Below are 20,000 nucleotides of genomic sequence, written 5' to 3' on the forward strand. Positions count from 1 at the left end.
TGAACTTGTGAAGGCTAGGGTACCAGGTTTCAGGAGCAATCTAAGTAGCTTATTCATGTTTTCTGTATTCATCAGTAAAAGGTAAAGTATTTTCATTGCCCTTGAATATAGAGAAATGCACAGTTGCCGTCAATTCCTAATGCACAGTTACAGACAGTAGATTTGATCATGTGTTTGATGGTAGCTGAGATAAAATAAATAAAATGTGAAAATGTGTTTTTAAAATGTTCTTGTAATTGTTGTTGAGGTTTTGTTTTTGTTGTTTATAGGTTATTATTGATTTTCTTTGTCTGGCGCACTTGAGACCAAATTGGGTCTCACATGGCCCGTGAACTAAAATGAGCGTGACACCCCTGGATAGAGACTGTTGAACACTTTTGCCCGCTCACTGATATGGTCGATGGATCCGGCGCAGAATTTGCCGTAGAGCTTCTTGGCCCCGAGGCCCCGCAGGTCGTTGATGGTGAAGGGCCAGAGGTGGAGCACGTTGTTCCGGGAGAAGGCGTCCCTCTTCTCCAGCAGCACCACCCGCGCCCCCATGAAGCCCAACTCCACCGCTGTCCTCAGCCCGCAGGGCCCGGCCCCGACCACCACACACTGACACAGAGAGGACACTCAGTGGTGTAATGTAACAAAGTAATAATACTTTGTTACAGTACGTACCTTTTTGGGGGGAGGAGGAGGGGGGGGGGTATCTGTACTTTACTTTGTGTCAACTTTCACTTTTAATCCCATACATTTCCTAAATAAAAGGTATACTTTTATAATTCAATTACACTTCCCCCGAAGCATCTTACTCATTACAAATAAAAGGTAAAGAAATTTGGCGCAAGCAAGCAGGTTTGGTGAATCCCTGCTGGTTGGTGGCGGTAAGGCACCATAACGTAGGCCAGTGGTCCCCAAACTAGAGACCATGTACCCCTACAGGGAGGGGATGGGAGTACTTGAAAGGAGAAAATGTAAAAATGTAAGAATAAATCATGAAAATGAATAAAATGTTAAAATAAATCACCTCAAGAGGCACTAATTGCAACTCTTTCACCCGGTTTCTTATTTTGTAATGTTATATTCTTCAAACGTGGGTTAGAACGTGGAGAACTTACTAGCCTGGTATCCAGCCCCAATGAACCTTTCATTGGAAGAGTGCTGACAACTGTGATTCGTGTGGGGCTGGATACCAGGCTAGGAACTTACTGTAGTGTTGGCACAGGCACGGCCCTTCATATACTCCTGATGTGCGGCCCTCTTGTCCAGTTTGGCCCACAGACCGTTGGCCTTCCAGTAGTTGAGGCGTTGTTTGATGGTGTGGTACAGCGGCCGCTCGGTGGCCGTTGGTAGGAGCTGCAGGTGATCACAAAGCTGGCTGAAGGCACGCAGGGTGGCCCGGCACGTCGACGCCTGCACAAAGCCATCAAACAGTTCTTGGGCTTGGCATTCTGGGTAGGCCTCGTCTCCCATGGCAATCCCAGAGGCAGGGCACCCCGGGCAGGGCGTCTCTGCTGATGTCACTTACTGACTCCAGCTCGCCTTCTTCTGATAGGTCAGCTGGAAGGGGCAGAGACATTATACAACCCATATACATGCAGAGTTCCTTCCTTCCCCTTACATCAAATTCAAGGACTTTCCAGCCCAAATTCCCTCAAATTCAAGGACCCCAACACGGCATAGTTCGAGACACAGATCAAGCTTAATTATTGTGACAACACTGAGGATTTTTATCATGAGAACTAGCAGCTTTACAGAAGCTCACAGACAACAATTACAAAGTGAGAGAGGCTCAAATGTGTTAACACTTCTCTGCTGTGCCGTTGTTGTGAAGAAATATCAAAAGAACTTCAATTTCTATTCTTGCAGAAAATATATCAATTCAAGCACTTTCAATTACCCAAAAACGATCAAGGCCTTGAAACCCCCCTCTCAAATTCACAATCTTTCAAGGATTTCAAGGACCTGTGTACATCCAGTCCTGATAATCCTGTTGTTGCCAGGCAGCTGGACATCTGGCTATGTCTGAAGGAAGGAAGGGAGCTAGCTGACTGACTGACTGACTGACTGACAAGTTCAACCCTGAGCAAGTTTCTGAAATGCTCGAGTGACATGTCAAGGAAGGAAGCTGACTGACTGATAACCCCTAAAAAGCTCGAGTGAATCACTGATGATATCACGCAGTGATGACATCACTCATTGATGACATCACTGATGATATCTCAATTGCTCGAGTGACATCATTCGAAAGGCTGAAGCTGACTGAATGACAACCCTCAAAATGCTCGAGTGACATCACTGATGAAATCACTGATGACATCCCTCACTGATGGCATCACTGATGACATCACAATTGCTCGAGTGACATTTCCCCTCACACGCACACCTGCCAGCCAATTGGACTCATTACCACACACCTGCACTTAAAGAGGCTCTAATCAGCCTCTACTCAATGTGCCCTGGACTGGTGCTGAGAGAAGGCTGCTTTTGTTGTTTCATTCCCTTGTTGTTTGTTTGTACTTTCTTCAGATGCATTATTGAACACAAATCATCTGCCTGTATACCATCTGTTTGATCTGACACTGACATCTGCCTGTATACATCCGAGTACACCTGTTTAACCTGTACACATTGGACATCTGTCATGAGTACAAGATCTATTGCCTGTTTCATCTGTTAACATCAACCACAAGATCAAGGGATTTGAACTTTGAATAAACACCCTCAAACAAACGTTCCTCTGGTCGTTTTCACTCTGACCGGTGTCCCACTTGCTGAGGCTTAAAAGAGTAATTTAGCTGTTTTGTTCATGGTCCTTCGAACCGGATTAGCCTTGGCAAGTGGGAGTGGACCAGAGGAACCAGCAGAGGAACTGAGGGGTACCTGGATACTAGGGGTGGGAATCACCAGATGCCCACGATGCGATACTAAAACGATACTTGAGTCACGATACGATAGTATTGCGATATCACCGATATTGCGATATATTGAATATTGCGATATTTCAATATATTGTCTAACTCCTTTTCCTACCTTTTCCTTGACCTGACCGGAAGTAAAACATGCAGTGTTTTTTTGTTTTGTTTTGTTTTTCCCCAAAATGTAGGCTACATTATTAAGCTTCCCTGGACTCAATACGCCACTGCAGGCGCGGACTGCAACATCGGGCGCTTCGAGCATGGCCTGCAAATTTTTTTTTTTTAATCGATACTTGCCGTCTAAATATCGATACAATATCGTCAGGCAAAATATCGCGATACTATGGTGTATCGATAACCCCCCCCCCCCCCCCACCCATACTGGATACCGACAACAATGTGAATATTATACTGCCTGTTGTAGAAAATTGAAGTTCCATTGGCATTTCCTAATCAATAAGCTAATAATTGCATACACATAATTAATGCTATGAGTTATTAGTCATAAGACATCTCACACATGCAGAAATGGAGACGCACATACATAGGAGATTTCTTCACCCTCTGCTCCACAGCACATGGAGGTCAAAACAAACTTTCACCCACCGCATGAGGTTGACCTCGCTGATACAGACAGGCAGCCCTGTAGGCTCCAAGTCAAGTCATCACCCCTCCTCTCTCTGTTTCTCTCTGCCTTCCTTTGCCTATAAAGTACATGTCGAATTGTGACATCGCCACTGAATACATTGGGACTCTGTATGACATACCAAAATGTGTACATTGAGAATTCAGTCCTTCGGCAATGCAGTTTGCCAAAGTAATGTATGGCTTTAAATATACTTTTATAAGACACTTCCTGGACTCTTGGTTTCATTCAATTTGGTTTATATAAGCTGTTATAATTATTATATAGCGGATGAGGAGTGGTGAAATTCCATTCTATAACACTGCCTTTCACCCCCATCCCCAAGTATATTACCATCAAGCGGCGGGGCCCATCCCTGAGCAACAGCCTTGCCAACCTGCACCATATCAACTTAACAAGGACATTAGACACCTGTTGATGCAGGTAGGCAGTAGGCTTGACGCAGTAGGGACTGCCATCATGGTCTTGAGGCATTTCATTGTGATTGGCCGTGTCGCCTAAGTCTCTTTTGGACCCCATGCTGGCAAGCTGGCGGCCATCGTTGATGTCATTGACCAAAACAGGGATCTTTTTGATGGTCCCTGCACGGGCGTGAACAAGCAAGCCATGCCCTTCAACTGCATGCAGCTTACAGACTACCAATACTACCAAAGTATTGCATAGTGCCCATCAGAAGTTTTTTGAGGAGGGCCTGGGAGAAGGCTGAATGCAATGAGAAGTGGTCACAACCAGACAGAAGAGGGCCAAAACGTGTTACTTTGACCGCTACAAGGTGATGACGGCCACGAAGATGAGGAAGAGGACCATCAAGCATGAGGTGAAGAAGGTCCAGAAGCAGCAAATAAGTGATCAATTCTCTCAAACGTTCAAATTGTAACAAAAAAAAGAAAAGAAAAGGAGAAATGATGTCATCAGTGGCCGGCAGCCAGCTTCCTGGCAATGTTTTGCCAGGCAGCCAGATGATGCCATCAGTGATGTCATCAGTAACACTCATAATGAGTGGCATATAGTGAATTTGCGCTTGTGTGAAGCAGGAGAAGGATGTATTTTAGGCCATCAGGATTCACATACTGTATATTGTACTGAAACAAAACCACATTAAGCTTTCTCTCAGCATGAACATCTGGATCACTCCATGCCCAAGTTGGATGGAGGTCAGGCTCCCTAGTAGATAAACCTGACCTCCTGTTGGCCAAAGGGTTTAATTTAACATGTAAGCATTAAGCTGCAGTAGGCAAGATTTGAATGTAAAAAAAACAACACCACCTGTGTTATCAAGAGACCGTGTATACTAGGGTGGGGATTTCTTCATTTTAGGGGCAAGGCCATTTGGCCTTCGGCATCACATTTTTTTTAGTGCACAAGGCCACATGTCAGGGCACAAAGGCCATTGCTCTTTTGACATCATCAAGAGCGAATTTTTCTGAAATGTGTGTTAAAATTATTCAATGACACATCCTTTGCATAGGGCAGCTACATTAAACTGAGACCACCGATGCTTTTAAAGCAACTGACAGTAGCAGGGCACTGCCAAGGTGGCCTTATGGTTCTCAGGGCATCACGGCCAGAGGGAGGGGCAACGGAGGCCCTGCTGTAGATTCTCCCTGTTTGTTCCAAATTCAATTCTGGTGTCAAGTTGAAACCTAAGAGAGTGAACTACATCTAAACCTACTGTACACAGCAGGCAGGGACGCAGCACCACCAACAACAGTGTTTCCACTCATCTGTTTCTCATCCATACTGGAGGTATACAGCATGGATGGTAAACAAGCAACATTTTTCAGCCACTTACATCTTGCTGCCATTTGGAACTGCCATTGTGTGAAGTTGACCACTGTAGCATAGTTTGATAACAATTATTATTATTATTATTATGCTATTTTCAAGTTACATTGCCAAATACAGTAGCAGCCTGACCATATGTATTTGAATGATGCTGTATGTGTGGATGGCAGGGCCATGGGGGGTAGAACATTAGAGCAAGAGTGAATGACTGTGTGTCTGTGTTTGAATACAACCCAGATGGAGCACAATGACCTCACATTACAGAGCCATCCGCACCAAGCACCAAGACAAAGAGTGGCTGGGTGCTCGCACAGACCCACACACACACAGACACACACACCCACACACACACACACACACACGCAGACACACCCGCACACAGACATGCACAGATACACCCACACACAGACATGCACAGACACACACACGCACACGCACAGACACACCCACACACACCCACACAGACACGCACAGACACACACACGCACATGCACAGACACACCCACACACAGACACACCCACACACAGACACACACAGACACACCCACACACAGACACACCTCCACACATGCACAGACACACCCACCCACGCACACACACGTGGTCAGTGGAGTTATTAAGTTTCATTAAACAATACTGACATTATCTCATTCTCCAGGAACAATAACAACACTGTGGTAATCCAGATATAGAACTGAGCATGTGGTACGCTAAGACAATAAGGTAAAGGTACAGTACAATAGGCTACTGAATACCAACAGGCTAACAACACAAGGAAAGCCCATGTGATGTTGCCATTGCCAATTGGCTGTAGGCTACCTCTCTCTCACCAACAACTTGGGATAGGATGATAGAGTATAGGCTGTGAGTGACAATAGGTATAACACACGGCAGGGATAGGATGGACAATATGTATCACGCAGAAAAATTAATCACAGTATTAGCTCCATTTTATTCTAATCATTCATCATCAATTTCACAAGTTCAGTTGTTTACATTCTAGCAAGACAATGCAATCGCTAGAAAGATATAGAACATAATTTTGCACATTCATGCTTTTTGCCATTAAACTTGTATTTATTACATAATATCATGAACCCCATTTCAGGTCAAATTATATTGTGTCGTCCCATCCCTCCCTACCAACACCTTATTGAAACACTTAAAGGAACACTCCGCCCATTTTCAACCAGCTTTGTATCATTAGAACATCAGTAGTATATCAGAAAACTGTAAACTGTTTTGAAGTCTGTCATTTAATTTGACAGTTATTGAGTGTTAAAGTGTGGACCAGTGACATCACTGGTCCACACTAACCCAAATGAATAACTCATTAACTTAAATCAACTCTCAATAACTGTCAAACTATTCATCATTCATCTAGTTTGACAGTTAATGAGAGTTGATTTGAGTTAATAAGTTATTAATTTGAGTTAGTGTGGACCAGTGATGTCACTGGTCCACACTTTAACACTCAATAACTGTCAAATTAAATGACAGACTTCAAAACCGTTTAGTTTTCTGATATACTACTGATGTTCTAATGATACAAAGCTGGTTGAAAATGGGCGGAGTGTTCCTTTAATATACTTAATGAAATTCCCACTAAATCTCTACAATGTTCAGAAACTTTAGAATCCCAAATGGATAGCCTCTCTCTCTCTCACACACACACAAACAATTAATTAATATGAATTGAATTAAGGTCGACATAGTTAGTTCCACATTGTGCTTACCGTTCACTGGGTTGTTTTCGGTCACCTGCTCGTATGCATCTTTGGCGTCAGGTTGCCAGGTAGAAGTTTAAATCCCCTTTTACCCACACCTCACCGCAGCCTTTAGGCCAGCTCCTCAACACTTTCCCACACTCTCTAGAACGGTGGACAGTGCATTATGTAGCAGCCAAGCCCCCCTCTCCCTCTCTGCTGACCAAATACAAACAGAACAGATACACGCATTACTGAGAGTGACCAAGGTCAGGGGAGGGGGCCGTCCAGCAGACTCCTCCCACAAAGCATCTGACACGGGCAGACAGACACACACACTAATCCCACAAGTCTGGAGGGGATAGGCTGGGACCCTAACGAGCTTAAAGAGAGACGGATCAGGAAGGCAGAGATCATTCCCTGGGAACGTGCGCTGGATGGAGAGAAACATCACTACAGACTTCACACAGCAGAGCCAGGAGTGCATTCCCAAACATTCACACCACCTTACCTCTACGTGCCCAAAGTGTTACCATGCAGCCACAACCAAACTTTACCTTGCCTGTTGCCTACTGTTCACCTCCCCCACGGTTTACAATTTGAATATATGCACAAGTTCAAGTTCAAATGTGTTTGTTTATAGAGCTTTCTCCATTCATGTTTCAAACTTTAGAGAGAATGAGCCTAACTAGATCTTACTGATCAATAGTCAATAGAAAATAATCAGGGTGGGTTACTTTATAATGTATATCTGATTTCAGTTACTAGTCACCTCATCAAAATTGTAATCAGTAATATAAGTCAAGGGATTGTCTAAACTCAATACTGTATTCTGATTACTTTCAAACTATGTTGGCAAAGTTCATGAAACCTATTTGATTTCGTTGTCTTGGCGCAGTTTATTAAACACTTGCTTTAAATGGCCTTCTGAGCTTTCCGGAAGAAATCCTCACATTTTTCACAAATGTCTGTAGATAACATAATGGAAGAGTTAGAAAGATTTGTATTTACAATACATAATGCCCTCATCGTTACAGCCCACTATATCCCACTCTATGTGTGCATAATCTACCCCCCTCTCCCCACATACACATTTCTACCCTGCTCTCCCTACTGGTTTACACTCCCAATTTACACTCCATTCACTGACTGATACAGGATGGTCCACTCCCCAGCTTGAGCATCACAGTCTACCTCTAGGGTGTCAAATCCACATTAATCCAGTGACGGAGGCTAGGCGATGCTGCTCTATACAATTATCCAGCAGATGTCTCCATCTAGTGTTGAAGAGAGACATTGTTGTTCTTTACATTTTATAAAAGGACTGAACAGATTTGAAAGTATACTTGGTTGGCAGTGTGACAAAATCATAAGAAATGAGGATCATTGCCAACAAAAAACAGAAATTAGTCAGTTGACTGCTCGTCCATATTTCTGGCTTTGAAAACGCACTTCAGTGTATGGCCCATATTGTGGAAAAAACCCACTGGAATAATTAAGGCACAAGGACAGTTGATGTAAGTAACATATTTAATATTTTTTTTACATTAGACGTACACCAATAATAAAATAGCCTACAAACTATAGATATTTTCTATTAATGGCAACATCAGGAGGTTTGCTGAAAAGACAAAAGAAGTGCATTCAATATTAATAAACCCACAACAAAGGAGAAAATCAACTTGATACAAAGGTTAGGTGAGGGGGGGGGGTGATGTCTTACCAGTAGCGCTCGGCCCTTGGTCTCAATGGGGAGTAAAAAGTTTCCAAGTGCACAGATGACGCAGGCCACAGCAAAGGGACACAGGGCGAGTATGACTGACTGCGACATCAACACCTACAAGCACACACAAGAGAGTATGACCGACTGCGACATCAACACCTACATGCACAACACACACAAGACATCAACGCATTGAACCATCCTGTGTCCCCAGTGAAAGCTAATTGAATGCATCCTAGTTGGGACACAAAACACAAAGAAGAATCACACAGTAGCTGTGACATTAGATGTTGGTGTAGATTTGTTCTGTTGCGAACAACAGAAGCATCGATGGCGATGGGGCTGTCAACACACCTGAGCTATGAAGGGTGCAACCATGCCTCCAATGCGACTGAAGGAGGTGCAGAAGCCCATCCCAAGAGAACGCGCTACGGTGGGATACACCTGAGATGGAATAAAGACGTGTAAGCCATACATAGAGGATACACATATTCATGGGTTGCAGTCACGTTGATGTTTTTGTTGTGGCGGCCATCTTGAGGAGGACTGAACGCAGCATGCAACCTTTTAGTACCTGTCCTGTTTACGTCTATGGGAGGACTGTTCAAACCATGCCCTTTGAACTCTTAACTGCTCTTACTACAAACTCCATCGAACTTTAAAGCTGACATGAAACATTTGAACATTTGCATTTCACCTCAGACAAGTCAGGACACTGCTTTCAAGTCTGAAATGTACCTAGATTTGCTAGAAAGATTAACAACATTTCAGCTACAGTACAGTACAGTACAGTAGTGTACAGGCCTGTTACGTGTTGGTAATTCTAACAGGCTCGCAGCATATAATGCTGTTGTGCTTCTGACTTGGATTGTGGTTATTTTGATTCATCAAAATGTTCAAAATCCTTACTACTGTACTGTACAGTCAACCTAATGACATCATCTAGCAGCGCCCTAGTTGGCAAAAAGCTGAAATGGTGTTAATCTTTCTAGCAAATCTAGGTACATTCCAGATTTGAAAGCAGAGTCCTGTCTTGTCTGAGGTGAAAGGCAAATGAACTAGAGTCACGTGATCAAATGTTTCATGTCCTCTTTAAACGGGTCACCACTTTTATGACTTTAGTCCTCTTATTCAGCTTTTTGATATATTTTGTACTTTTTGAGAAATCACAGTTGAAATTTTATACTTTTTTTCAACCTTTAAAACTGGATCCTATCAGCTGGCTCTCCCAGCTTTGAGTGAGTGATGTCACAATTCACTCTACCATACTTTACAGCAGTGATACTTAACTTGCGGCCCGGGGGCCAGATGCGGCCCGCGATAGGGTGCAATGTGGCCCCCTGATCATTTTCTAATTCACAATGAAAACTAACGTTAAATAAAGTTTGACTGAGGTCCTGCTAAATTGTCAAATATAGCCACCTGCTTGCTGCCCAGGTACTTATATGTACTTAACTAACTTAACTTAACTAACTATCCTGTGTGTGCACAATTGTCAGATTAAACTCTGGCTGATGACCCAAAAACCTACAATACACTACAGAAAAATTAATATTAATGTTTGTTTATTAACTGGCCCCTGGCCTCCTGTCATTTAGGTAAAGTGGCAAAGCAAGTTGAGTATCCCTGCTTTACAGGCTGCACTTTTTTTTTTTTTTTTTACCAAATTCCATACATTTTAAAGCTGTGACAGTTCACGCAACTTTACATCAAACTCTTCAGCTATTTCTGCTCTCACTCACAATGTCAAAAATATAAGCTATGTGATGTAGACTAGTTTTTGAGATCCCTATATTGTTTTGTATGTTTTCCTTGTGTATAAAAATAAGTTTCACTCCATTTCCAGCCGATAAGAGGTCATTTTGTTTCAAATTGGTCCTCAAGATGGCACCACAAAAGTTGTGTGATGTCAACAGAAATCGATGAATACAAAAACTCCTCCAAATCTCCAATATAAGCAACGTTTGCGTACCTCAGCAGTATAAATATAAACCACGGTAAAATTCATGGAGACCAGAGACCTCAGTAACAACAGCAGCACGGTGAAACCAAACCTAGAGAAAGACAGGGAAACGGTAAGAAAGCTGTCAACAGGCTGAAACACAAGCGGTCATAACAGAGGGTGAGTGAAGGACGGGGTGAGTGAGGGCATCTCTCATACATTGTGGTGCAGACGTTGACCAACATGAATAACATGGCCGACAGGAGCTGCAGCACCGTCAAACTCATCTTCCGGCCGAGGGTAATCAACAGGCAGATGTTTAGAGGAATGACTAGAGAGGGAAAGAGAGAGGGGGGAGGGGGGGAGGGAGGGGAGGAAAATGAGAGGAATGTTAGATATGTGCTACAGCGTGCCCGTCCGCATGTCCTCGAGTGCCCACCGCCCGGGTGGGGTCGTCAAAAGGGCCTTTCTGTGTGGAGTTTGCATGTTCTCCCCGTGCCTCCCGGGGGTTTCCTTCATATAGGAACCCCCTTCACAAAAACATGCAATATCCTGGTTGCTAATGTGGTTCCTCCTCTGGTCGTTAAGGGCGCCTGTTCAGAGGGAGGGGAACTGGTTGGAATAGCGTGAACCTCCCACGTGCTATGTCCTACCGGTGAAGCTTCCTCTGGCAGGTGAAAAGAAGCGGCTGGCTGACTGTCCATGTCTCGGAGGAAGCATGGAGCCAGTCTCGGCTCTCCCCAGATCGGCAGAGGGTGGAGTAGCAACCAGGATTGAGAAATCAAGTGAGCACCAATGGGGGATAAAATGGGATAAAAAAATCGGGGGAAAAAAAAAAAAAAAAGATATGTGCTACAGCAAAGCAGTGGTTTCCAAACTGGGGTAAGCGTACCCCTAGGGGTACATGGAGGTACTACAGGGGGTACTTGAGACAAAGGGGAAAATGTAAGAGTAAATCATGAAAATAAATTAAAGTTTAAAATAAATCTGCTCAGGAGGCACTAATTGCAACTCTTCCACTCCATTACTTCCACTTCTTATTGTGTAATGTTACATTACCACTGTGCTAAAGGAATAGCAGGTTTCCAGGGTGCTTGTTCTGTTGGTCAACTTACCTGTTACTAAGTGATGAGAGCATAGACACCAAATCAAACTTTAACATACACTATATTGAGTAGGGTGACCAGACGTCCCTTCATGCTAACACTTGAACATAGATTGTTAACAAACATTGTCTGTCTCCGTTCACCACCGTTGTATTGTTTCTGACGCTGGTACAGGGAGAAAGGCAGGAAGTGACGTTCATTTTGGCTCTCTATTGTTCACTCACGTGCGACCTCGCCCAGGCAGCTGATCAGCAGGGTCTTGTAGTCGCCGAGTCCGAAGGGGATGCAGTAGCACAGTCCGTCCTCATGGCGGTGCTTGACCTGGTGCTCCCGGTCGGCGTCCAACACGCACAGCAAGTTCTTCTCCAGCAGCTCTGAACTGCTCAGCACCGAGCCATAGTAGGAAAAGGACGCTACAAACCTAAGATACACACGCAAGCATGTACACGTATGTCAAAACCTAGTATGTCAAAACCTAATATACACACGCAAGCATGTACACGTATGTCAAAACCTAGAATGTCAAAACCTAAGATACACACGCAAGCATGTACATGTAGCCTACATGTATGTCAAAACCTAAGATACACACGCAAGCATGTACATGTAACCTACATGTATGTCAAAACCTAGTATGTCAAAACCTAAGATACACACGCCATCATGTACATGTAGCCTACATGTATGTCAAAACCTAGTATGTCAAAACCTAAGATACACACGCATGCATGTACATGTAGCCTACATGTATGTCAAAACCTAGTATGTCAAAACCTAAGATACACACACAAGCATGTACATGTAGCCTACATGTATGTCAAAACCTAAGATACACATGCAAGCATGTACATGTAGCCTACATGTATGTCAAAACCTAGTATGTCAAAACCTAAGATACACACGCAAGCATGTACATGTAGCCTACATGTATGTCAAAACCTAGTATGTCAAAACCTAAGATAGGTCAAGGTCAAGGTCAAGGTCAATTTTATTGTCAATTCCACTGTATATACATGACATACAAGGATTGAAATTGCATTGCTCGTCATATCCACGGTGCAAGAAAAGATACATTAAAATACATAAAATACATAAAACCCCCCTATACACGAATTAAAAAGCAATGACATAATCATCATGTCTAATACCTATAAGTATAAAATGTGGACAATAAAAAAAGTGCAAAACTGCCGCAGTGCAAATTTCGTTGATTCTTATGACCTATTTAAGAAGTCCATTTAAAAGTCATACTGAAAGTGCATGAGGCTGTGGGTGTATGAGGCGCAGAAAGGGAGGGGAGGGCTGGAAGGGAATTCAGCTTCCTGACGGCCTGGCGGATGAAGCTGTTCCCCAGCCTGCTAGTCCTGTCTGCCCGAAGGCTTCTCATTCTCCTCCCAGACGGCAGGAGGCTGAAGAAGCAGTGTGAGGGGTGGGTGGGGTCGCGCACAGCGCTGAGTGCCTTGCGGACCAGGCGGGTGTCATAGATGTCCTGGAGAGAGGGGAGGGGGGCCCCAATGATCCTCTCCGCTGCTTTCACCACGCGCTGCAGGGATTTCCGAGAGGCTGCAGTGCAGCTACCATACCACACGGTTATGCAGCTGGTGAGGATGCTCTCGGTGACGCCGCGATAGAAGGAGCGCATGATGGGTGGTGGAGCTTTGGCCTTCTTCAGTTTGCGGAGGAAGTAGAGCCTCTGGTGAGCTTTCTTGGTCACTGCTGAGGTGTTGGTGACCCAGGAGAGGTCCTCTGTAATGTGAACACCCAGGAACTTGGTGCTGCTCACTCTCTCCACAGCGACGTTGTTTATTGACAGTGGAGGGTGGAGGGTGCGTGACTTCCTGAAGTCGACAACAACCTTTTTTGTCTTCTCCGTGTTGAGAATGAGACTGTTGTCGCTGCACCAGCTGATCAGTTGGCTCACCTCGTCTCGGTAGTGCAGCTCATTGTTATTTTTGATGAGCCCCACCACTGTTATGTCGTCCGCAAACTTGACGAAGAGGTTGGATTCGTGTTTTGGTTTACAGTCATGAGTCAGGAGTGTGAAAGGGCTGAACACTGCTCCTTGGGGGGCCCCTGTGTTAAGGATGATGGGGCTTGATGTATTGCCACCAACCTGGACAGTCTGCGGTCTCCCCGTCAGGAAGTCCAACACCCAGTTGCACAGGGAGGTGTTCAGCTCCAGCCGGTGTAGTTTCTGTATCAGCTGTTGGGGGATGATTGTGTTGAATGCTGAACTAAAGTCAATGAACAGCATCCTCACGTATGAGTCCTTGGAATCCAGATGGGTGAGAGCTGAGTGGAGGGCGGTGGAGATGGCGTCGTCAGTGGACCTGTTGGCCCGGTATGCGAACTGAAAAGGATCCAGAGAAGGGGGGAGGATGGATTTGATGTGCTGCATGACTAAACGTTCAAAGCACTTCATGATGATGGGAGTCAGTGCCACGGGACGATAGTCATTGAAACCGGATGGAGACGCCTTCGTTGGAACTGGGATGATGGTGGTACGTTTGAAGCATGTAGGAACAACAGCTTGGCTCAGGGAGATGTTAAAAATGTCTGTGAGGACATCCGGGAGCTCCTCCGCGCAGTCCTTCAGCACACGGCCTGGTATGTTGTCCGGGCCCCCCGCTTTGCATGGGTTAATCCTGGAAAGGGTTCTCCTCACGCTGGCTGGAGACAGGGACAGCACTCTGTCGTCTGGTGGGGGAGGTGTTCTCTGTGCGGGGGTGTTGTTGAGAGCCTCAAAACGTGCAAAGAAGTTGTTCAGATCATTTAGCAGGGTGATGTCACTGTCACAGGTCTGTGATTGGGGTTTGTAGCCAGTGATGGACTGGATCCCCTGCCACAGGCTCCTTGTGTCCCCGCTGTCACTGAAATGATGGGCTATCCTTCTTGTGTCTTTTAGCCTCTTTGATGCCACGGGACAAGTTGGCCCTCGCTGTTCTCAGGCCAGCCTCGTCTCCGGCTCTAAAAGCAGCATTCCGGGCTTTCAGTAGCCTATGGACTTCTCCTGTCAGCCAAGGCTTCTGATTCACCCGTACTGTGATGGTTTTTGTCTCCGTTACATCATCGATGCATTTACTAATGTAGGAAGTGACAATGTCTGTATACTCCTGGATATTTACCTGGTGGTTATAGGTGTCTGCCTGCTTAAACACGGCCCACTCGGTGGTGTCAAAACAGTCAATCAGTGCAGAGGAGCCATCATCTGGCCACACCCTTACCTGCTTCTGGACTGGCCTGGTGGCTTTTATCCTTGGCCTGTATGCTGGTGTTAGCATAATAGTGATGTGGTCAGAGGAGCCAAGGGGGGGAGGGGAGAAGCCTTGTATGCTCCTTTCACAGTTGTGTAAACACAGTCCAGTATGTTTTGTCCCCTTGTTGGAAACTTAACATGTTGATACATCTGTGGGAGCACAGACTTAAGGTTTGCGTGGTTAAAGTCACCAGCCGCGATGAAAAATCCATCTGGATGGGCTGTCTGTAGCTTGCTGATGGCGCTATGCAGTTCCCACAGCGCTGTCTCCCTGTCCTTGTTGTTAGAGCTGGGAGGGATGTAGACAGCGACGAGCAGGACGGCTGTATATTCCCTCGGTAAATAGAATGGACGTCACTTTATACACACGCAAGCATGTACATGTAGCCTACATGTATGTCAAAACCTTAATATGTCAAAACCTAAGATACACACACAAGCATGTACATGTAGCCTACATGTATGTCAAAACCTAGTATGTCAAAACCTAAGATACACACGCAAGCATGTACATGTAACCTACATGTATGGCAAAACCTAGTATGTCAAAACCTAAGATACACACACAAGCATGTACATGTAGGCTACACATGTATGTCAAAACCTAGTATGTCAAAACCTAAGATACACACGCAAGCATGTACATGTAGCCTACATGCAAGTCAAAACCTAGTATGTCAAAACCTAAGATACACACACAAGCATGTACATGTAGCCTACATGTATGTCAAAACCTAGTATGTCAAAACCTAAGATACACACACAAGCATGTACACGTATGTCAACACTCAATAGAAAACGCAACATCCAGAGTTCTTACCCGTACACCGAAATTTGATTACATTACTCCAGTATTGAAATCACTTAATTGGCTCCCGGTACAATACAGAATCAACTTTGAAATCCTTCTAATATTCTATTAAGTACTCAATGGTTTATCTCCTCAGTACATCTCTGACTTGATTATAACCCGTTCGATCAGGTCTCTCAGGTCATCAGGCAGAGGTCTCCTAACTGTGAATTAGATCCAGGTCTGGTGAGGGGGCCTTCAGCTAACTGTCGTCCTGCTCTATGGAACAAGCTGCCTGCTGACCTGAGGTGCACCACAACTGTGTCCACTTTAAAAAACAACAACTGAAAACTCTCCAATTCTGCCAAGCTTTTAATTAGCTGCTGATGCTGTGTGTGTGTGTGTGTGTGTGTGTGTGTGTGTGTGTGTAAAGAGGAAGGGCAGCATTACCATGTGTACCACAGCAGAAGAGACGTCCTCCTGAAGGTTGGACTCAGCAGGATACGCCAACTGCCCCTCTCATTCTAACACACACACACACACACACACACACACACACACACACACACACACACACACACAGGTCTTCAAATTAAAGAGTAACTTCTCCCAGTCTGCACCAAATGAGCCCGCCAACACCACCTAGCTACAGTACACACAAAAAAATATGAAAATAGGGTTCAGGCCGAAAAACAGAGGAACTCCACCCCTAACCCCAGAAACACGCGAGAAAACCCTTTCCCCCCAGGGGTGCCTCAGACCTTACGAACCTTGGCTGTGAGCAAGAGTGAACAGTGCTTGTGTAACATTACTGTCAATATGTTAAATAAAGTTTACAAATTTCAACCCAAGCGAATCAGGGGAATTTTGCTTCATTCGCGCCGCCTGGGACGAAACGGCGTCTGCTCGCGTGTCTGCAATGACTTTGTATCTCGCCACGTGAATTTGCAAATTTGTGTTTGATCTGAATGCCCAGTAACGGGCTGTGTGCACACCAGTAACGGGGCTGTGTGCACACCAGTAATGGGCTGTGTGCACACCAGTAACGGGCTGTGTGCACACCAGTAACGGGCTGTGTGCACACCAGTAACGGGGCTGTGCACACCAGTAACAGGCTGTGTGCACACCAGTAACGGGCTGTGTGCACACCAGTAACGGGCTGTGTGCACACCAGTAACAGGCTGTGTGCACACCAGTAACGGGCTGTGTGCACACCAGTAACGGGCTGTGTGCACACCAGTAACAGGCTGTGTGCACACCAGTAACGGGGCTGTGCACACCAGTAACAGGCTGTGTGCACACCAGTAACAGGCTGTGTGCACACCAGTAACGGGCTGTGTGCACACCAGTAACAGGCTGTGTGCACACCAGTAACGGGGCTGTGCACACCAGTAACAGGCTGTGTGCACACCAGTAACAGGCTGTGTGCACACCAGTAACGGGCTGTGTGCACACCAGTAACGGGCTGTGTGCACACCAGTAACAATGGGCTGTGTGCACACCAGTAACGGGCTGTGTGCACACCAGTAATGGGCTGTGCACACCAGCACGACGGTATTCGCATGTATTCGCAGAGCTGGTCGCTTGGTGCTGCAGCTTGATTGGCTGTCTTGCTGTATTTCCATCTTGAATTGGTCGATTTCAAATTGGCCCCTCCTCTCGTCGCTGTCGTCCACCTCCAGGTATCCCAGCATGCTTTGGAAAGCAATGAGCGACATATCCAAAATGAATGGGCAGCAGCGACTGCCAGCATCTACACGCGAAATAATTCACTGTGGTGTGTCTGGGCCATAAGAGAATATTAATATGGCACTAATGGCAGTATGGAGTGTTTTTACGCAGCGAGCGGAGTGGAGCTTCCAAACTGCTGCGAGAGTGAAGGGTAGTTGGTCCTGCACATCGAGCCTGAGCAGGAAAAATTACATATTTTACGATTACATATTTTGTGGGCGGAGCCGAACTGGTTGCAGAAAGTGACAGCTAGAGGTTCAGCTGTCATAGAAATATGGAAGATCCGGATGCCTCCTCCACGTATTTTAAAGCTTTGCCAGCAACAGACAGGTTACCTTACACAAATTAGCTAACTCTTTCAATGGGGCGAGGTTTCCTGAGCTGTACTCACTGTCAGGATGGGTCTAGGATCCAACTACATCGTCAAAATTGCAGCACCAGACATATTCCTCGTCATATTCCTAGTGGGAATGTCCAGCGTCTATACGGCACAAGACGCCTTTTTCCTGTATTCTGGGGATCTCTCAGTTTCGGCTTCACTTGCTTCCTCAGAGCTACGTGTGCGCAACTAACCCTGTGACGTCCACTCTGAATGGGTCGATTTAGACGCAGTTTACGGCCTTCCAATCAAATGTGTTAATTAGTAGAGATAGAAGTCAAGTCTCTTAGCCACAGATATGAACTTACCACCGCCGGTTCTAACAGTCGTCCAGGTGGTAGGGAAGCCTTGTTCATCCTGGCAATCTTTTGGAGAGTCTCCATGGCAGCCTTTATATTACCTGCAGACACGTTGTAACGGGCGGACTCTGGAATGAACTACAGACACGTGTAGTAGAGAAGACGTGGAAGCATGCATCAATTTCAAGACTTGTCTCAATGGCGCTGAAGAGTCATAACTAAAGCACGCCGTCAAAAAACAGGTTGGGTGAGTCCTGAACGGGGCTCACCTTGAACAGAAAAATGAGAAGGACGCTGGGAGCAACAGACAGACGGATCATCCACCTCCAGCCCAGGGTGGGAACCACTGTCATGCCTAGGATGATGATCAGCATGGAGCCCAGCATCCAGAAGATCTACGGGGACAGTAGACGCACACACACACACACACACACACACACACACACACACACACACACACACACACACACACACACACACACACACACACACAATGTGGCGGTACCTGTGTTGGCAGTGTTGAGGATGATGATGATGATGATGCAGGTTGGAGACCACATTGCACTAATATGTGGGAGTGGTTTATAGCAATGGGATTTTTGCAGGGAAGCACTTATGACATCACTGATGATGTCCTTTGCCAACTCCAACCCTGCTAAAGGCAACATTTACTCCTGATGTTGCCTCAAAAGTTGCTCTCATCCCCTTTAAAGCCCACCCAATCCCCTACAGCATGGGCATCTTTAGCACAACAGAATGTAAGGTCACATGATCCGGATGGTTTTTAAGCATGCTACAGAAACACATGACATGTATCAAACCTGGGTAACCTCACTCTATGCAGTCAAGTCATACATGACTTCTAGGTCAGGAGACAGTGATCCTGACAGGTATACATACATTCCAAGCAGTGGTGATGATAGCCCTAAAAACATGTATAGTCCTTTTGAGTTCTGAGCTTCAAACCAAAGTGTGTCCCACATGTGTTGACATGTGTCTGACGTCTCCACTAACACATAAGTATCGTCTTAATCCTGCGGACAAACAGAGCATGTGGATTTTGGAGGAGGGGTGTGGGGCTCCAATAAAAGCCTCTGAAACATGACATTGTTACAGGTCGGCCTTCTTAAAGTGATCGTTTAGATTGATTGATGTGGGGTTGTATGAGGTACTTGCCGACAGTCAGTGTACTACTGTACATGCAGTAGAATGCAGCCGTCGCTGTCCCAAATGGAAAGCGGCCACGTCGGCTGGGTCATGAGCAAAAACATAAAAAAAACAGAGAGAGAGAGAGAGAGAGAAAGAGAGAGACCTCATCTGCTCATCTGCTGTAATACAAGTCTCCACAAGCCCTGAGATGCCAAGTTGACTTGAAAATACATAATTTACACCCTGTTTTTAGCTGAAATCTGCACTGCAGCCAGGTGCGGCAAGAAGTGGTGCCCCACACACAGTGAAAATTTCAGCTAAAAACAGGGTGTAAATGACATGTTTTTAAGTCAACTTGGCATCTCAGGGCTTGTGGAGACTGGCATTACACCAGGTGAGCAGTATGTTCGTTAGTATTTTATTATTATTAGGTTTTTAATTTGATTTTTTTTTTACATTTTTGCTCATGACCCTGTTCACACTCAGCAGACAGTTCGACTTCCCTGACACGGCCGGTCTCCATTTCTCCAAACTGGCTGCATTCTACCGCATGTAGTACACTGACTGTCGGCAAGTACCTCATAC

General features: G+C 45.4%; 2 protein-coding genes across 2 annotated transcripts in view; both read right to left on the minus strand.

Annotated features, from left to right (window-relative positions):
* mical3b (microtubule associated monooxygenase, calponin and LIM domain containing 3b) overlaps window positions 1-1,458 on the minus strand; it is a gene marked incomplete at both ends in the record, with an annotated part of 33,933 nt that extends 32,475 nt beyond the window's left edge. The window contains 2 exons of the mRNA XM_083661583.1: window positions 390-597; window positions 1,195-1,458. Of these exons, the coding sequence (XP_083517709.1) occupies window positions 390-597; window positions 1,195-1,458 (472 nt within the window). The remainder of the gene's footprint in view (window positions 1-389; window positions 598-1,194) is intronic.
* A 7,098-nt stretch (window positions 1,459-8,556) lies between these two features.
* The window catches only part of svopl (SVOP-like), a 12,586-nt gene continuing 1,142 nt past the window's right edge, over window positions 8,557-20,000 (minus strand). The window contains exons 6-14 of the mRNA XM_083655980.1: window positions 18,536-18,661; window positions 18,276-18,404; window positions 16,308-16,381; window positions 12,036-12,232; window positions 10,925-11,036; window positions 10,736-10,817; window positions 9,118-9,207; window positions 8,764-8,877; window positions 8,557-8,661 (exon numbers count right to left, since the gene is read on the minus strand). Coding sequence (XP_083512106.1) covers window positions 8,650-8,661; window positions 8,764-8,877; window positions 9,118-9,207; window positions 10,736-10,817; window positions 10,925-11,036; window positions 12,036-12,232; window positions 16,308-16,381; window positions 18,276-18,404; window positions 18,536-18,661 — 936 coding nt within the window. The 3' untranslated portion in view covers window positions 8,557-8,649. The remainder of the gene's footprint in view (window positions 8,662-8,763; window positions 8,878-9,117; window positions 9,208-10,735; window positions 10,818-10,924; window positions 11,037-12,035; window positions 12,233-16,307; window positions 16,382-18,275; window positions 18,405-18,535; window positions 18,662-20,000) is intronic.

The sequence above is a fragment of the Poromitra crassiceps genome, assembly GCF_964638095.1.
Source record: "Poromitra crassiceps genome assembly, chromosome: 2".
NCBI classification, from domain to species: domain Eukaryota; kingdom Metazoa; phylum Chordata; class Actinopteri; order Beryciformes; family Melamphaidae; genus Poromitra; species Poromitra crassiceps.